A 19,142-nucleotide genomic window follows, 5' to 3' on the forward strand; every position below is an offset into this window, starting at 1 on the left:
AGGTTTCTTCCGAAAATAATAGGCCTATAAAAAAATATATATTTTGTGAGGACTAGCCTATGTTCTGTTCAGTTTGAGGAGAGCGTGAAGATGAGAATGAGAACCAGAGGTCCACTTTGATACTTTGCTACTACCATAATTTAATTTCATAAAAAATATATGTTTCTTGCACATGATGTATTTATTAGTTATTGACCTCACAATAAGACAGATTTGAGTAACTTACATTGTGGTGCTGAACCTTGTAGCAGCAGACCCTGCACAATCAATGGACAGCTCATTGTGCAAATTCGAGTAGGCACAATTAATTTAAATCGTCTTCATTTTAATTAGACTTTACTAACAACAAGAGGGATTTTTGAGTACTTCCTTATTGACTGGTGTACTGACTTTAGATGTTTTCTTGGGTATTTATTGAGGCAGAGTAGACAATATGATTTGGAAACTTTAATTTAACTTTAATCCTGCACATGTTCATAGTGACAACATATAAACACTGAAAGATTGTTGAGAAACATCACCATCACAGGATTAATTTCATCATTAACCCATCATTCCCCAGTCCTCCGAGAGCAGGTCAAGACCTGTCTTCACTGTGCACATACAGGTAGCCTTGATCAGAGTAGGGTGAAGTTTCCCCTAGATGCTGATCTGGACAATAGCGCCGGAGGGGTGGCTGACATTTTACGGGCTCCTAACTAAATGTTAGTTTTTTCGCGTTGTTTCTAACTTATTTTGTGGATAATGTTGCTGCTACCATCTCTTATGACTGAAAATAATTCTAGACATCAGAACAGCGATTACTCACCTCGAACTGGACAAAAATGGAGTGATAGGCTTCCTTCTTCAAGATCCCTTTTACCATGTACAAATCTCCCACCACCAAAGCACCCCCAGACCATCAAATATCCTCCACCATGCTTGACAGATGGCGTCAAGCACTCCTGCAGCATCTTTTCATTTTTTTTATGCGTCTCATGAATGTTCTTCTTTGTGGTCTGAACACCTCAAACTTAGATTAGTCTGTCCATAACACTTTTTTCCCCATTTTCCTCTGTCCAGTGTCTGTTCTTTTGCCCATATTATTTCTTCTATATATTTATTTTTATTGGCCAGTCTGAGAGATGTCTTTTTCTTTGCAACTCAGAAGGCCAGCATCCCGGCGTCGCCTCTTCATTGCTGACGTTGAGATTGGTGTTTTGCAGGTACTATTTAATGAAGTTGCCAGTTGAGGACTTGTGAAGCATCTCTTTCTCAAACTAGACACTAATGTACTTGTCCTCTTGCTCAGTTGTGTACCGGGGCCTCTCACTGCTCTTTATATTCTGGTTAGAGACAGTTTGCGCTGTTCTGTGAAGGGTGTAGTAAGCAGGGTTGTACGAGATCTTCAGTTTCTTGGCAATTTCTCACATGGAATAGCGTTCATTTCTCAGAACAAGAATAGTGTGACGAGTTTCAGAAGAAAGTTATTTGTTTCTGGCCATTTTGAGCCTGTAATTGAACCCACAAATGCTGATGCTCCAGATACTCAACTAGTCTAAAGAAGGCCAGTTTTATTGCTTCTTTAATCAGAACAATAGTTTTTAGCTGTTCAAACATAATTGCAAAAGGGTTTTCTAATGATCAATTAGCCTTTTAAAATTATAAACTTGGATTAGCTAACACAACATCCTATTGGAACACAAGAGTGATGGTTGCTGATAATGGCCTCTGTACGCCTATGTAGATATTCCATTTAAAAAATCTGCTGTTTCCAGTTACAATAGTCATTTACAACATTACCAATGTCTACACTGTATTTCTGATCAATTTGATGTTATTGTAAATGGACAAAAAAATGTAATTTTCTTTCATAAACAAGAACATTTCTAAGTGACCAAAACTTTTGAACCGTAGTGTATATATCCCAACCAGAAGTCAAGGATTACAGGCAACATCCGCATTGAGCTAAACGCTAGAGCTGCCGCTTTCAAATAGTGGGACACTAATCCGACACTTAAGAAATCGCACTATGCCCTCAGACGAATCATCAAACAGGCAAAGCGTCAATACAGGATTAAGATTGAATCCTACTACACTGGCTCTGACGCTCGTCGGATGTGGCAGGGCTTGAAAACTATTATGGACTACAAAGGGAAACCTAGCCATGAGCTGCCCAGTAACACAAACCTACCAGACAAGCTAAATCCATTTTATGCTCGCTTCGAGCCAAGCAACAGTGAAGCATGCATGAGAGCACCAGCTGTTCCGGAAGACTGTGTGATAATGCTCTCAGTAGCCGATGTGAGCAAGACATTTAAACAGGTCAACATTCACAAAGCTGAATGTTGGGCCAGACGGATTACCAGGACGTGTACTCAAAGCATGCTCGGACCAACTGTCAAGTGTCTTCACTGACGTTTTCAACCTCTCCCTGACCGAGTCTGTAATACCTACATGTTTCAAGCAGACCGCCATAGTCCCTGTGCGCAAGGAAGTGAAGGTAACCTGCCTAAATTATTACCACCTGTAGCGCTCATATCGGTAGCCATGAAGTGCTTTGAAGGCTCACATCAACAGCATCCTCCCAGACACCCTAGAACCACTCCAATTTGCCTACCACCCCAACAGATCCAGCAAAACACAACACCATCATTAAGTTTGCTGATGACACAACAGTGGTAGGCCAGATTACCAACAATTCTGAGACTGCCTATAGGAGGTCAGAGGAGGAGGTCAGTACCGGTTCCCCCCATATATAGCCTCGTTATTGTAATTTTATTGTTTTACCTTTTATAATTTTTTACTTTAGTTTATTTGGTAAATATTGTTTTCTTTCTTGAACTGCATTGTTGGTTAAGGGCTTGTAAATAAGCATTTCATGGTAAGGTATAATACCTGTTGTATTCGGCGCATGTGACAAATAAAGTTTGATTTAGATTTTAGATCAGTTTTGTACTATCTCCACTAATAGTTAAGGTTAGGATTGGGGGAGGGGAAGCTGATACGACTGTATATCTGTACCTAGGGGAAACTTCACCCCGGACACGTATGTTTACCATCCTATTTCTATAGTACAATTCATATTTTTACACAGTTTTCCTAGCCTGGTCCCAGATTTGTGTGTGCTGTCTCGCCATGTCCTCAGGTAATTTCCACATGAAGCAATTGGTAATACAGCACAAACATATCTAGGACGAGGCTACAGTTCTCTCCTTTGCCTTGTAGAAATAAGATAGGGAAGAGCACTGACCTGAAGGAAAGCCAGCTAACAGTCATCTCTACCAGAGAAATGGTACAACTTTGTTCCCTCACTCATTCATTATCATGAGTCAAATACAACTAAAGTGGTATTCACCCCTGAAAAGCTGATCAGTTAGATTGACCACCACCCCTACATCAAATAGTCAAAAGTGGATCATTCCACACAGTCATTTTAAGTGTCATTTTTAACAGTCATTTTAAGTGATTGAGGTTCACCCCCCCCCCCCCCCGACTGACACCAGTCAGTTCAATTGACCCAATCACACCCACAAGAAGAGGTCAAAGTGGTCCAGTCCACATGCAGTCATTTTAAGTGACCCAGATGTTCGAAAGGAAATGCTTACAGTCTCATCTTTCTCTGCTAGAACACTGCATAAACTTAATCCAAGATGTGCTCCTTCAGAAGGGCAAGTAGCCTGGGCAGGATTCTCCATTTTGTCTTCAAGTCATTTGCGATTACAGCTCGGATACGGAGGGGGAGGTGAGTAGCTGTCTATCCTGGGTGGGGTGGGGGTGTAGGGAGGGGGGCGCATGGCCGAAGGGTACATCTCATAGTCATAGGTGTAGGGAGGTGGGGGTCCTGGAGAAAGAGAGAGAGGCAGAAAGACACAGAGAGAGAAAAGTGTTTATCATCAGTAGTTGCTGGATAAAGAAAGATTATGCCAATACACACATACAACATACAAGTACAACAGACCCTGCCATGTCATTGTATCTGTTTTGATGGGCTTTAGAAACCAGTGGAGACTGCTGAGGAGAGGATGGCTCATAGTAGAGACTGGAATGGAGTCAGAGGAGGCTGGCAGCAGCTATAGGAGTACAACGTTTCGATACCCTTCCATTGTCTCCATTCCAGCCATTATTATGAGCTGTTCTCCCCTCAGCAGCCTGCATTGGTAGAAACATTCTAGACTTCAGTATGTGTTGGTCATTGGTGGAGGAGCAATGTCCTCTAGTGATGGAATCATTGCACTGCAGGGAAACGGGTAAATTGGTTTTCGGCTCAGCCAGTTAGTGGAGGCGCAGTGGTTAAGGCACGTATTCATAAAGAGTCTCATAGTAGGAGTGCCGTCCGGGTGATTGTGGAGGCTAGGTCATCTGATGCAGCACTCCATCACTCTCCTTCTTGGTAAAATAGCCCTTACACAGCTTGGAGGTGTGTTGGGTCATTGTCCCGTTGAAAAATATATGATAGTCCCACTAAGCGCAAACTAGATGGGATGGTGTATCGCTGCAGAATGCTGTGGAATCCATAATGGTTAACTGTGCCTTGAATTCTAAATAAATCGCAGACAGTGTCACCAGCAAAGCACCCCCACACCATCACACCTCCTCCTCCATGCTTCACATTGGGGAACCACACAAATGGAGATAATCCGTTCACTTACTCTGCGTCTCACAAAGACACGGTGGTTGGAACCAAAAATCTCAAATTTGGACTCATCAGAACAAAGAATAGATTCCAACCGGTCTAATGTCCATTGCTCACGTTTATTGGCCCAAGCAAGTCTCTTCTTATTATTGGTATCCTTTAGTAGTGGTTTCTTTGCAGGAATTCGACCATGAAGGCCTGATTCACGCAGTCTCCTCGGAACAGTTGATGTTGAGATGTGTCTGTTACTTGAACTCTGTGAAGCATTTATTTGGGCTGCAATTTCTCAAGCTGGTAACTCTAATGAAATTATCCTCTGCAGCAGAGGTAACTCAGGATCTTCCTTTCCTGTGGTGGACATAATGAGATCCAGTATCCAATATGGACTTGGTCTTTTGCCAAATAGGGCTATGTTCTATACACCAACCCTACCTTGACCCAACACAACTGATTGGCTCAAACGCATTAAGAAGGAAACAAATTCCACAAATTAACTTTTAAGAAGGCACACCTATTAATTGAAATGCATTCCAGGTGACTACCTCATGAAGCTGAGAATGCCAAGAGTGTGCAAAGCTGTCATCAAGGTAAAGGGTGGCTACTTTGAAGAATCTCAAATATAAAATATATTTTGATTTGTTTAACACTGTTTTGGTTACTACATGATTCCATATGTGCTACTTCATAGTTTTGATGTCTTCCCTATTATTCTACAATGTAGAAAATAGTAAAAATAAAGAAAATCCCTTGAATGAGTAGGTGTGTCCAAACTTTTGACTGGTACTGTATGCACACTCACAGGTCTCTACCCATATGCACACACTAACAACCACATACATACACTCGCAATCATGCACACTTATGCTGTTGCTATATTGGTTACTATTATTATTATTATTATTTATCCTGCTACCAGTCACTTTCTCGTAATCCCTGCCTACATGTACCTATCTACCCCAACTACTCCATTATCCCTGCATATTGTACATTTGGTACTGGCACTGACCCTGTATATAGCTTACAGTCTTATGTTTTGTTATTCCTTTATTTCTCAGTTTTTTTTTTGTTATAGTATTTTGATAGTGAATACTGCACTGGGCTTGCAAGGTAGTAACCCTTCCTACTCACAGCCCCTGTCATCCTGTATACGGGTTGAAAATGGCATTGATAAGCGCCTGCAGTGGCTGTACAGTAACATGCTATACATGACGTCAGAGCTCAGGTTCTCCTCTTCACAGCGTGTATGGGTTTTGACTGACAGCAGTTATAAACTTGAGCACTGACAAGATCCTCCCATTCCTCCCTCTAATTGTGCTACTTTTGCACATTTGTTGTTGTCTGTGTGAGGGAAATGCTGTAAATAGAGAGGAGTGGATGTGTTCTGAAAGATGAGACATTGAGGATTATAATAAATACAGCTTTGATGTCATACAAGGAAACCACAGACCCGTGAGTACAAATGTGCACTTCATTTTTCCATATTTGGAAACTCATGTAATTTTCAGTATCAACGTTTGTGACCACTATGTTTGATTCACAGTTACAAGGATGACATGCATTAAACCCTGGGTTGTCCTGAACAGATTGGGCCTATGGTTTGTCATATTATATAAATAAATATCCACAGAACATGCACCTTTTTAACATACAATCTACCTGCAGTGAAGCTGCTCAGCATTTACATTACTTTCAGTCATCTAGCAGACATTCCCACCCAGAGCGACCCACAGGAGCAACCAGGGTCAAGTGCCCTGCCCAATAGCACAAGAATAGATCCCTACCCAGTAAAATCGGGGACCCGAACCAGCAACCTCTCGGCCACCGGCCCAAGCTCTCAAATGCCAGGCCTCCAACCATCCAAGATCCCCCCCCACAGATCCCCTCGAGAGCTTCCCCTCACCATCCAAGAACCCTCCCATAAGTTCCCCTCAAAAAACCTCCCCCCACCCCCCCCATCTCTATCCCCCCTAAGCCACCATCCCCCTCCAACCCAACCAAAACCACCACCGACCCAATACGCCAACAACCAACAAAAAGAACAAAAGAGAGAAAAAAACAAAAACAAAGGACAACAGAAAACAAAAATCATGACAGCTAGGCCAACTGTATGCATTTGTGTGCATGTGTGGCACTATTTACATTCGTGTATGTGTGTGTGTCCGTGTCTGTGCATGTGTGTTCGTTTGAATGCAAGTGTGTGTATGCATGAGTACATGCATACAAGCGCTTGCATGGCATCAGTCTTAGGCAAACAGGCATTTGATGTAACAATGTTCCTTTTTAGTTCCAGTTAAACAAGCACTTGAATGCGCTAATGACTCCATTCCATGTGCATCAAAATTACAATCTGCTTGGCTGAAGTGCCTTTTGAAAGCCTGACACGGTAAGATTGTATTTTATAACCTAGCTAATGACACTGGTTGAATCAATGTTGTTTCCATTTCAATGAAAGAAAAGTAAATGTAAGTTGCACATAAAATCAACATCGACTCAGTGGGTTTTGTCCAACATATCTCCGGACCTACTCACTGCCACAGTCATACTCTGGACCTAGTTTTGTCCCGTGGAATAAATGTTGTGGATCTTAATGTTTTTCCTCATAATCCAGGAGTTAATCCTAATCCATAATCCTAATCGGACCAACATTTGATTATGTTTGCAATCGCAACAAATAATCAAATCAAATGTATTTATATAGCCCTTCTTACATCAGCTGATATATCAAAGTGCTGTACAGAAACCCAGCCTAAAACCCCAAACAGCAAGCAATGCAGGCGTAGAAGCACGGCGGCTAGGAAAAACTCCCTAGAAAGGAGTTCTGCTCAGACCCCAACCACGTCGTGCTATAAATTCTCGGACAACCTAAAGATACCTAGATGCCCTTCCAGACTCCCTCCACCTACCCAAGGATGCCAGAGTACAAAAGTCAGTTAAACACCTAACTGGGAAACTCAATTTAACCTTGCGTAATACCCTAGATGCAGTCGCACCCCTAAAAACATTTGTCATAAGAAACATCTCCCTGGTATACAGAAAATACCCGAGCTCTGAAGCAAACTTCCAGAAAATTGGAACAGAAATGGAGCTACACGAAACGGGAAGTCTTCCGACTAGCTTGGAAAGACAGTACCGTGCAGTATCAAAGAGCCCTCACTGCTGCTCAATCATCCTATTTTTCAAACTTAATTGAGGAAAATAAGAACAATCCCAAATGTATTTTTGATACTGTCGCAAAGCTAACTAAAAAGCAGCATTCCCCAAGAGAGGATGGCTTTCACTTCAGCAGTGATAAATTCATGAACTTCTTTGACAAAAAGATCATGATCATTAGAAAGCAAATTACGGACTCCTCCTTAAATCTGTGTATTCCTCCAACGCTCAGTTGTCCTGAGTCTGCACAGCACTGCCAGGACCTAGGATCAAGGGAGACACTCAAGTTTTTTAATACTATTTCTCTTGACACATTGATGAAAATAATCACGGCCTCTAAACCTTCAAGCTGCATACTGGACCCTATTCCAACTAAACTACTGAAAGAGCTGCTTCCTGTGCTTCGCCCTCCTATGTTGAACATAATAAATGGCTTTCTATCCACCAGATGTGTACCAAACTCACTAAAAGTGGCAGTAATAAAGCCTCTCTTGAAACATTTTAGAAAAAGCTGTTGCGCAGCAACTCAATGCCTTCCTGAAGACAAACAATGTATATACGAAACGCTTCAGTCTGGCTTAGACCCCATCATAGCACTGAGACTGCACTTGTGAATGTGGTAAATTACCTTTTAATGGTGTCAGACTGAGGCTCTGCATCTGTCCTCGTGCTCCTAAACCTTAGTGCTGCTTTTGATACCATCGATCACCACATTCTTTTGGAGAGATTGGAAACCCAAATTGGTCTACATGGACAAGTTCTGGCCTGGTTTACATCTTATCTGTTGGAAAGATATCAGTTTGTCTCTGTAGATGGTTTATCCTTTGACAAATCAACTGTAAATTTTGGTGTTCCTCAAGGCTCCGTTTTAGGACCACTATTGTTTTTACTATATATATATTTACCTCTTGGTGATGCCATTCGGAAACATAATGTTAACTGCTATGAGGACGACACACAGCTGTACATTTTGATGAAACATGGTGACACCCCAAAATTGCCCTCCCTTAAAGCTTGTGTTTCAGATATAATAAGGAAGTGGATGGCGGCAAATGTTCTACTTTTAAACTCGGACAAACCAGAGATGCTAGTTCTAGGTCCCAAGAAACAAACACATCTTCTGTTGAGTCTGACAATTAATCTTGATCGTTGTACAGTCATCTCAAGTAAAACTGTGAATGACCTCTGCGTTACTTTGGGCCCCTGATCTCTCTTTTGAAGAAAATATCAAGACTGTTTGAAAGACAGCTTTTTTCCATCTATGTAATGTGGAAGGACCACTAGAGGGCAGGCTGGGCTCACGGATAGTAGCCCAACAAGGCATGGGAGGCAAGGTAGCCAGAGGCAATTAAGCACAGCTGACGGTACTAATGACATATTCTCCTTCCCCTATAAGAGAGAGTATGGAACCAGCAGAGAGAAGGGGGGAAAAACTATCTCTGGAAGATGGCCACCGAGACAGAGGAGCTATCCATGAAGAACCATTAAGATGGTGGCAATCCTGTGGCTTTTATTGTAGTTTAAAGATAATCGTATTGTGTTCCTGTTTGATCTGGAGAAGAAGATGTATGTTTTGTCCTTGGGAGATATTCATTGATTATGTTGGAGTGTTTGTGTTGCCCAAATGCCCTCAATAGAGAACTGTGTTCAATCAAGAAAACCTACTCCTGACTCGTTTATTCCACCTTTCCGCTTTAGAGTGACGCCCAATTACTTGGTCCGCTCACAGTAACATTGCAAAAATCTGAAACTTTCTGTTAAAAAATTATGCAGAAAAATGAATCCATGCTTTTGTCACTTCTAGGTTAGACTACTGCAATGCTCTACTTTCCGGCTACCCGGATAAAGCAGTAAATAAACTTCAGTTAGTGCTAAACATGGCTGCTAGAATCTTGACTAAAAACAAAAAATGTGATCATATTACCCCCGTGCTAGCCTCTCTACACTGGCTTCCTGTTAAGGCAAGGGCTGATTTCAAGGTTTTAATACTTGCCCCTACCCATCTTTCCAATTTGGTCTTGCCATACATACATACACGTACGCTATGGTCACAAGACGTAGGCCTCCTTACTATTCCTAGAATTTCTAAGCAAACAGCTGGAGGCAGGGCTTTCTCCTATAGAGCTCAATTTTTATGCAAATGATCTGCCTATCCATGTGAGAGATGCAAACTCAGTCTCGATCTTTAAGTCTATATTTTAGACTCATCTCTTCAGTAGGTCATATGATTGAGTGTAGTCTGGCCTAGGAGTGTGAAGGTGAACGGAAAGGCACTGGAGCAATGAACTGCCCTTGCTGTCTCTGCCCGGCCGGTTCCCCTCTCTCCACTGGGAATTCTCTGCCTCAAACCCTATTACAGGGGATGAGTCACTGGCTAGGAGGGGTGCGTCACTTGAGTGGGTTGAGTCACTGTGATCTTCCTGTGCGGGTTGGCCCCCCTTTGGGTTCGTGCCGTGGGGGAGATCTTCGTGGGCTATACTCGGCCTTGTCTCAGGATAGTAAGTTGGTGGTTGAAGATATCCCTATAGTGGTGTGCGCTGTGCTTTGGCAAAGTGGGTGGGGTTATATCCTGCCTGTTTCGCCCTGTCCGGGGGTATCGTCGGACAGGGCTACAGTGTCACCCGACCCCTCCTGTCTCAGTCTCCAGTATTTATGCCGCAATAGTTTGTGTCGGGGGGCTAGGGACAGTCTGTTATATCTGGAGTATTTCTCCTGTCTTATCCAGTGTCCTGTGTGAATTTAAGTAAGCTCTCTCTAATTCTCTCTCTTTCATTCTTTCTTTCTCTCTGAGGACCTGAGCCCTTGGACCATGCCTCAGGACTACCTGGCCTGATGACTCCTTGCTGTCCCCAGTCCACCTGGTCATGCTGCTGCTCCGGTTTCAACTGTTCTGCCTGCATATATGGAACCCTGACCTGATCACCGGACGTGCTACCTTGTCCCAGACCTGCTGTTTTCAACTCTCTAGAGACAGCAAGAGCGGTAGAGATACTCTGAATGATCAGCTATGAAAAGCCAACTGACATTTACTCCTGTGGTGCTGACCTGTTCCACCCTCTACAACCACTGTGATTATTATTATTTGACCCTGCTGGACATCTATTAACATTTTAACATCTTGGCCATGTTCTGTTATAATGTCCACCCGGCACAGCCAGAAGAGGCCACCCCTCATAGTCTGGTTCCTCTCTAGGTTTCTCTCTAGGTTTCTTTCTAGGTTCCGGCCTTTCTAGGGAGTTTTTCCTATCCACCGTGCTTCTACACCTACATTGCTTGCTTGTTTTAGGCTGGGTTTCTGTACAGCACGTTGACATCATCTGATGTAAGAAGGGGTCTATAAATAAATTTGATTGATCGAACAGTGTAATGTTTGGAATCAGTCTCGTGTAAGGTGAACTGTTTTGTCCTCACCTTTGGTCTGATAATTTCCCCATAATCTCCAAAGTGTTCTCTTTCAATTGCTATCATGCTAAAGCATATGCTTTTTATAGTTATTCTTAAATATACATTTGGCCCTATCCACATTGGCCAATTTACACAAGTATAAGGGGTTAAAGGACCAGTGCAGTCAAATGTGATTTTCTTGTTTTATATACTGTATATTTCCACACTATGAGGTTGGAATAATACCGTGAAATTGTGAAAATGATGATAATGCCCTTTTAGAGTGACATTTCTGGGATCTTTTAAGAAGAAACCTGGGACCAACACTTTACATGTTATGTTTATATTTTTGTTCCGTGACCAATAAGAAAGAGAGTTCCAAACCTCTCTGACAATAACAGATCATTTTCAATTTTCCCCTCCCCACTCAGACCACTCCCAGACAGTAATAGAAAAATTCTTGCTTGAGATATTGCTCTTTGCTAAGAAGCTAATTTTGTTTATTTTTTTGCCATTTGAATAGAAAAACAATCACATTAAGGTACTTAATTGTTACCTGGAAATGATTTGATATTGAGATAAAAATGGCTGGATTGGGACTTTAAGCATTTCACTGTACTTGTGCATGTGACTAATAAAACTTGAAACCATATGGACTCTGAGAGCTGGCCTAGGATCAGTTTAGCCTTTTTGATCATAATTAATAAGATTATATGGACAGGAGGGACCTGATCCTAGATCAGTCTCACCTGGGTAGCCCTGGGACACAGTGTTGATGTAGGAGGTGTTGAACACATCCACCCGGGCCCCGCGCCCATTCTTCACACACATGCACACACACAGGAAGAAGGCCGCCAGCGCTCCCATCAGAAACACCACACCAAACACGATGCCCGATATCGCCGTGCCCCTAGAAAACGTACACACAAACACACGTTTGTCACTTTGACTGAATACTCTCCCCTTTTCATTCTAGTTTGTGGCTGCTGGTAAGTCATCTCATCCAATTAATCTTCTCACAAATCAATTCTGCATGGAATTTCAATTCACCTCCCTACCTCCTTAAAGAGTTAAAGAGTATCTTAAATAAACCCCACGGCCACCCCTCCCCCCAAAAAGGCTATTTTGTTGAAAACGACTTTGTTGAGGGAAAACGTACTTGCTAAGATTGTGATATGTTGTTGTCTCACCTAGCTATCTTAAGATGAATGCATTAATTTAAGCCGCCCTGGATAAGAGTGTCTTCTAAATTACTCAAATGTAAATGTATGATGTGACTTAATTGAAATGTGAATTGACCCAAAGTTTGGGTCATATTCACTAGACACCAAATGAAAAAAAAAACTGACTGAAACAGGGAGGGTCTACCTGGACACGTGCAATATGAAACATTTCAGTTTTTATTTCTAAATGTTTTGCTACAGTGTGCTACAATGAATACAACCCTGCTCTATAGAGAAGCAGTGCATTTTGGGATTGCCATCTAGGGCTGAGAAAAAGGCTGGGAGCAGCTGCCTATAACATACACCGGACCAAACATGTCTGTGGGCAACCATGGAGATCTGCTCAACCATCTGATTATATGACTCAGACCTGTGTGTATGTGTGTGAGTATGTGTCTGTGTTAGCGTGAGTGTGTGTACATATTTGTGTGCTTTTGTGTATGTATGTGGTCAAACTCCATTTAAAAGGCTGTGGAGAAGCTGTAGAAAGAGATGAGATATCTCTCCTGAAACAAGGAACCATTATTCCTCCCCATTACCTTATGACAACCATGGCCTTGAAAGAGCTACATTATATGGACAGAAAAAAACAAGTCCACATTCAATGGGCCTATTCAATAGCACTTTTTTTGTCAAACTAGCAATAGTTTCAATAGCACTTTTTTTCACAGTCAAACTGTGAATTTGGGAATTTTAAATGTGACATGAATTAACGTTGCATGCACACACAACACTTTAATATCATGATTATCTTCATTGGTGGACTGTAGCAGGTAGCATGTGTTATACTCTGGTGAGAAAGAGGACAGAGAAAGTGAGAGGCCAGCTCTCTTGAGCCAAATGACGAAGGTCAAACCTCTCAGAGAGGTCATACGCTGCATTTGGAAAGGGCAGGTGGTGAAGTGGTAGAGAAGTGAATTTGTGTGTGTGTAGTTGGGGAGTGTGTGTTTATAGATGGAGGGTGACTGAGCATGTGTGTATGTATAGAAGGTGACATTGTGTGTGTGTGTAGTGTACTTACGAGAGGACATCTCCCATATAGGCGTAGTAGGAGCAGCAGAAAGGGGGAGAGCCTCCACAGCAGTACTCCACACAGCCATCACACTGGGCCTCACTGTGACCTGCAGGAGAGATGCAATACATTATATGTATATACAATACACCTACCTCTACTACGGACATATGCACACACTCACTCAGCATCTAACATGCTGAGAGAAAGGTAGAGTGTGCTCTTTGGAATCAAGATTTCCAAAGCCTTTAAATGGACAAAATCACAATGCTATGTTCCTTTTACAAAAGGTTAAAAACATAATGGAGAGCAGCTACGGCAGATACACTTAAAACGTTGTCTTTCGCTTAATTTAACCTTTTCTAAATATGGAAATGTCACTAAAATCAAGGCTTTTTAAAGAGTAACTTAGCTAGAGCAAAACAACCATATTGCACATAAACTCACAAAACAAGAATTTGACTTTAACTTCCTGACTGATGTCTTGAGATGTTGCTTCAATATATCCACATCACTTTCCTACCTCATGATGCCATCTATTTTGTGAAGTGCACCAGTCCCCCCTGCAGCAAAGCACCCCCACACCATGATGCTGCCATCCCCGTGCATCACGGTTGGGATGGTGTTCTTCGGCTTTCAAGCCTCTACCTTTTTCCTCCAAACATAATGATGGTCATCATGGCCAGACAGTTATATTTTTGTATTCATCAGACCAGAGGACATTTCTCCAAAAAGTACGATCTTTGTCCCCATGTGCAGTTGCAAACCGTAGTCTGGCTTTTTTATGGCGGTTTTGGAGCAGTAGCTTCTTCCTTGCTGAGCGGCCTTTCAGTTTATGTAGATATAGGAGTCATTTAACTGTGGATATAGATACTTTTGTACCAGTTTCCTCCAGCATCTTCACAAGGTCCTTTGCTGTTGTTCTGGGATTGATTTGCACTTTTTGCACAAAAGTACGTTCATCTCTTGGAGACAGAACATGTCTCCTTCCTGAGCGGCAAGACGGCTGCGTGGTCCCATGGTGTTTATACTTGCAGACTATTGTTTGTACAGATGAATGTGGTACCTTCAGGCGTTTGGAAATTGCTCCCAAGGATGAACCAGACTTGTGGAGGTCTACAATTGTTTTGCCGAGGGCTTGGCTGATATCTTTTGATTTTCCCATAATGTTAAGCAAAGAGGCACTGAGTTTGAAGGTAGGCCTTGAAAAACATCCACAGGTACACCTCCAATTGACTCAAATGATGTCAATTAGCCTATCAGAAGCTTCTAAAGCCATGACATAATTTTCTGGAATTTCCCAAGCTGTTTAAAGGCACAGTCAACTTAGTGTATGTAAACTTCTGACCCACCTGAATTGTGATGAAGTCAATTATGAGTGAAATAATCTGTCTGTAAACAATTGTTGTCAAAATTAATTGTGTCATGCACAAAGTAGATGTCCTAACCGATTTTCCAAAACTATAGTTTGTTAACAAGAAATTTGTGTAGTGGTTGAAAAAGGAGTTTTAATGACTCCAACCTAAGTCTTATGTAAACTTCCGAATTCAACTGTAAGTGGAAATATATAGTCCTTATAGAGGGTTTATGAAGGCTTCATTAAGCCTTAAAGGGTATTCATCCTGTAGAGTGGGACCTAACCCTAAACCGATAAGCACACAACACCACACATCAAAAAGGGTTATAACAATAAGATGAGTTGTGTGACAACAGGGCTATGTGAATGGAGATCATACAAGACATTTCAGAAAATATTTTCTTTATATGAAAGCGTATACTTTTAGTCAACTACACTATTCACTAACTTCACCTGTGTTCTTTCTCTCTGCACTAGTCTAAACCTGCAGATACCTCTCACCACAGCGTTCCCCTTTGTATACCCTGGTTTTCAGTGGTTTAGTCAGCCTTGGTTGGGTGGAGAGTGTGTAAATCTTATCTGTGTGTGTATATATGTGTGTGTGTGTGTGTGTAAAAAAAGGCATTTCTCTTTTCTCACTAGAACTGACTTTGCTGATAAATACTTTGTTGAGGGAAACTGTACCTGATACGATTGTGATGTGTTGTCGTTCCTAGCTACAGTATCTTAAGGTGAATGCACTCATTGTAAGTTGCTCTGGATAAGAGAATCTGCTAAATTACTAAAATGTAATCTAAAAATGTGTAAACCTGTGTATAAACCTTCTGTGTATGTGAGCACGACAAAGATGAAGCACTGAAGGTTACAACCACTCTGAGGCTTTGGAGAGCTGGTGGTGAGAGTCCTTCAGTGGAGAGACACACAGATATGTGACTTGAAATGAAGGGGGTGGCTCAGGGAGAGGGGTCTCAAAATGATAAAGCACTTGAAATAAAGGACATTTGGAAACACTACTTGTGGTTTTGTATTGGATTATTTTTATATAGTATTTGAACACACACGGTCTGTCTAAAGGATGTGTGTCCTATATCTCACTGTTTGCCCTCCTCAACAACCACATAATTTAACCCAGACACAGCCCTGCTTTTTCTCAACCTTCAAGCATACTGCCACAAATTACTGGTGTGTGTGTGTGTGTTCAAAGATGTTCATCTTCATTCCAGCTTTATTCTCACTTTGTTCAAAAGCTGGTGTATTTTCAACAGATCCCTCACAAATGGATGACTGATTTTGTTTTCCAACCCTGAAAAGGCATGTGTGGGCCTACAATAGTAATCTTGAAACAGAGTAGACATAATTTGGGTACATCCCTCTTCCCTATATACAGTAGTGCACTACTTGTTTATATGTTTGAGCCGCAAACATATTCACATCCCTGTGAAGTGTGGAGTGTAACCACTTTGATGTGCATGTCATCCAACGATTGGAGTCTATATGGGTGGTCCCTTGAGGTCTAGCTCCTTACCTCCGGGTCCTGTCGCTTTTTACGCTGGGGACAATGGCAGTATAGTTCTGCGAATAGTGCTGAGCAAGGCTTGTACCACCCCCCCCCCCCACACACACACAAACTCGCACACACTTTTTCTTCTTCTATGTAGATCACTTCAGAGTTTTGATATAAGGTTTTATGCATATTGTTTGGTTACATTTATGAGATTCAAACTCAATTTAGCCTTTTTTTTATTGTAGAGGTGGCGATTCATACGGTAAGCTACATCACTTTTATTTATCGAGGGACTCTTTTACCATTGAGTACATGAACGGTAGTGTGTCTAAGTTAATGATCGGCTACATTGAAGCAATGTTTTATTTAGATAGCTACCATTCGTTTACGTTGTGAAACCATCCATGCATTGGGTTGATGAGTTCACATTCACAATTAGCCTAATAAAAAAGTAAACCATTGTTAAAGGAACACTTCTGCTGATAATAACACATTTGAAGACGATAAAGCATCCTAGAGAACCAGGGACAAATGAACGAACTCTTACCGGCAAAAACACAAAGTAGGAGAGAGTCCCGTAGGAACTTCCACCCCGCTGCCTCCGTTCTTTCCATATCGACTGATAACATAGGCCTACTTGTTCTAAATGTGGCTCACAGTTATTCCCAAACGATAAAGTCCGTGTTTTTCATTAATATGCGCCCACGAAGAAGACTATGGGATATAGTCGCTCACCGAAACATCGCTGATATGCGCAATCGAGTTCTCTAAAAAGTTCAATCGAAGAGAGCCATGAACGCAGATTCATGGATATTTGCTCCAGTCATTAAAATGCTTAAATCAGAATGAAAAGTCTCATTCGTTTCTTCTTTCATGTGTTCGTATCTCTAAAAGTGTTTCCTTCAGTCTTTCCTCGTTGTTTTCTTCTGTTCCTTTTTTCCTTGGAGTAGGTCCTAGGGCTTCCCCTCCCCCGCAGCAGCTATTTTCTCAAATTACTGTTGACTGGGTGGGAAAAGGGATGGAAGTACCTCGATAACATTTGCATCTCTCCGACATAAAGGACGCCACCGCCCCCACTATCACGACCACTTTGAAAATGCAAAATATATTGGTCTATGTCGTGTACACACACATCTCAGGATCATTTTGAGAGGAAACTTTTTTTAAACACTGTTTACCAACGTCCCTAGTCAGAAACCAAAACATATCCACCGCCCCTCTCAATATGTCATACAAAACATCCACGAACCTCTATTTTAAATGTCCAAGGAGCACGAAGTTTGTTTGATATAACTTAGAACTAAACGATTTCATCTCCTAAAATGTAGGCTAAATGGGTTGCTCAAGCTTGTAGGATTGAATGACCTCCCTCTCAAACACCATCTTTAATCAACCTAGGCCTATTTACTTTGTGTGACAGTCAAACATGGTTATGCCTTAATATAGGCCCACTCATTCTGCATAAAATACTAATTGTTTTAGGTGAGAACAGTCTAGTATCTCTTTATTACGAATATATATCCTAATTCTAATAACGACAGAATAAGCTTGAATCGCGGTTTTGGCTTGCCATGATGCATGACAGGAGAGCTTGGATACATAGATAGATTCATTCTAAAATGTAATGCGTTCATTATAGTTAAAGTTTCCTCTAGGTGCAGATCTAGGATCAGCTTCCCCACCCGCAATCATAACCTTAACCGTTAGTGGGGGAAATGCAAAACTGACCCACGACCATAGTCTAGGGGCAACTTCCCGCCAACACCTCAGAGTGGCATCTTGTCATTCTTAACTTCATTGGGAAACGTGACCTTTTACAGAAATGCCACCCATTCATAATTGTTCACAGATGCCAGGGGTTTTCGGCAGATAATTAGTTGAGAGTGTGTTGGTGGGAGTTTTTCGTTTTGTCTTGCACCGGCATGCAGAGATGGGAAAACTAAACAAAAGTACAACAATAGTGTAATTGTATTCTATAAAGAAAGTCCCAGTTCCCAAGGAAATAAGCATTTTCCATTGGCAACAACAGCAACACAACTGTGGTAGGCTAACTCAGTGGCAACTCCACAGTGCTTATGGGAAGAGCACAGCATTTAATATATCTAATCCTATACAGACTCGGTTGTAGTATATTTTAAATGCTCTTTAAATAAATTGTAAGTCAGTCTTTTCAGTGGTTGAAACGGTATGTCACTGTAATGTGGACAAGTTAGCATTGAGCTTTAAAGGTTTGGGCTTCTCTTTTCATTTCCCTTCTTTGGCTCTTTTTTTCTTATAGTCAGCATAAGCTACATTTATGGGGAATACCGATCCAGGACATTCTTTTTCTGTTCTGCAAACATGTTGTTTACAGAATCTGCTGACACACTGAATGCATCCCAAATCGCACCCTATTCCCATTATAGTACAATACTATTGACCAGAGCCATATGGGCCCTGGTCAATTAAAAGTAGTGCACTATATAGGGAATAGGGTGCCATTTGAGATGAGAACCATTATGGTGCTACCCAAATTACAGTGATGTTGGAGTCTTCTTCTCCCATAATTACAGCGTAATGACTTCCTTTGAGTCTTGGCCCGTAATCACAAAGCATCTCAAAGTAGGAGTGCTGATCTAGGATCTGGTCTCTGCTGTCTATATAATCTTATTCATTATGGATTTTTTTTGTTGCAAATCCTATATCCAGGGGCCGTATTCATAAAGACTCTCAGAATAAGTGTACTGATCTAGGATCAGGTTCCTGCTGTCTATGTTATCTATTAATTCATTATAGACTAAAAGGCTAAACTGATACTACATCAGAGCCTGTATAGGAGTGCTGAGACCATAATGAATAAGATTAAATGGACAGGGGGACTGATTTGAGATCAGCATTCCTATCCTGAGACCCAGAGG

At 41.6% G+C, this 19,142-nt stretch overlaps 1 protein-coding gene across 2 annotated transcripts; it reads right to left on the minus strand.

Moving 5' to 3' along the window:
• Positions 1–434: 434 nt before the first annotated feature.
• LOC110495971 (cysteine and tyrosine-rich protein 1) lies at positions 435–17,276 on the minus strand. 2 transcript variants are annotated; one of them, XM_021571542.3, is made up of 4 exons: positions 16,793–17,276; positions 13,394–13,493; positions 11,899–12,059; positions 435–3,823 (listed from the first exon to the last, which is right to left on the minus strand). In XM_021571542.3, exons 1-4 carry the CDS (start codon positions 16,872–16,874, stop codon positions 3,690–3,692), a joined length of 477 nt encoding a protein of 158 aa, XP_021427217.1. In that variant the 5' UTR covers positions 16,875–17,276; the 3' UTR covers positions 435–3,689. The 2 variants fall into 2 exon arrangements, with proteins under 2 accessions (XP_021427217.1, XP_090064457.1); XM_090208331.1 differs by having other exon boundaries at positions 13,390–13,493; positions 16,793–17,190.
• Between the last annotated feature and the right edge of the window lie 1,866 nt (positions 17,277–19,142).

This window comes from Oncorhynchus mykiss, chromosome 18, assembly GCF_057628025.1.
Source record: "Oncorhynchus mykiss isolate SJ-2025 chromosome 18, ASM5762802v1, whole genome shotgun sequence".
In the NCBI taxonomy this organism is placed as follows: domain Eukaryota; kingdom Metazoa; phylum Chordata; class Actinopteri; order Salmoniformes; family Salmonidae; genus Oncorhynchus; species Oncorhynchus mykiss.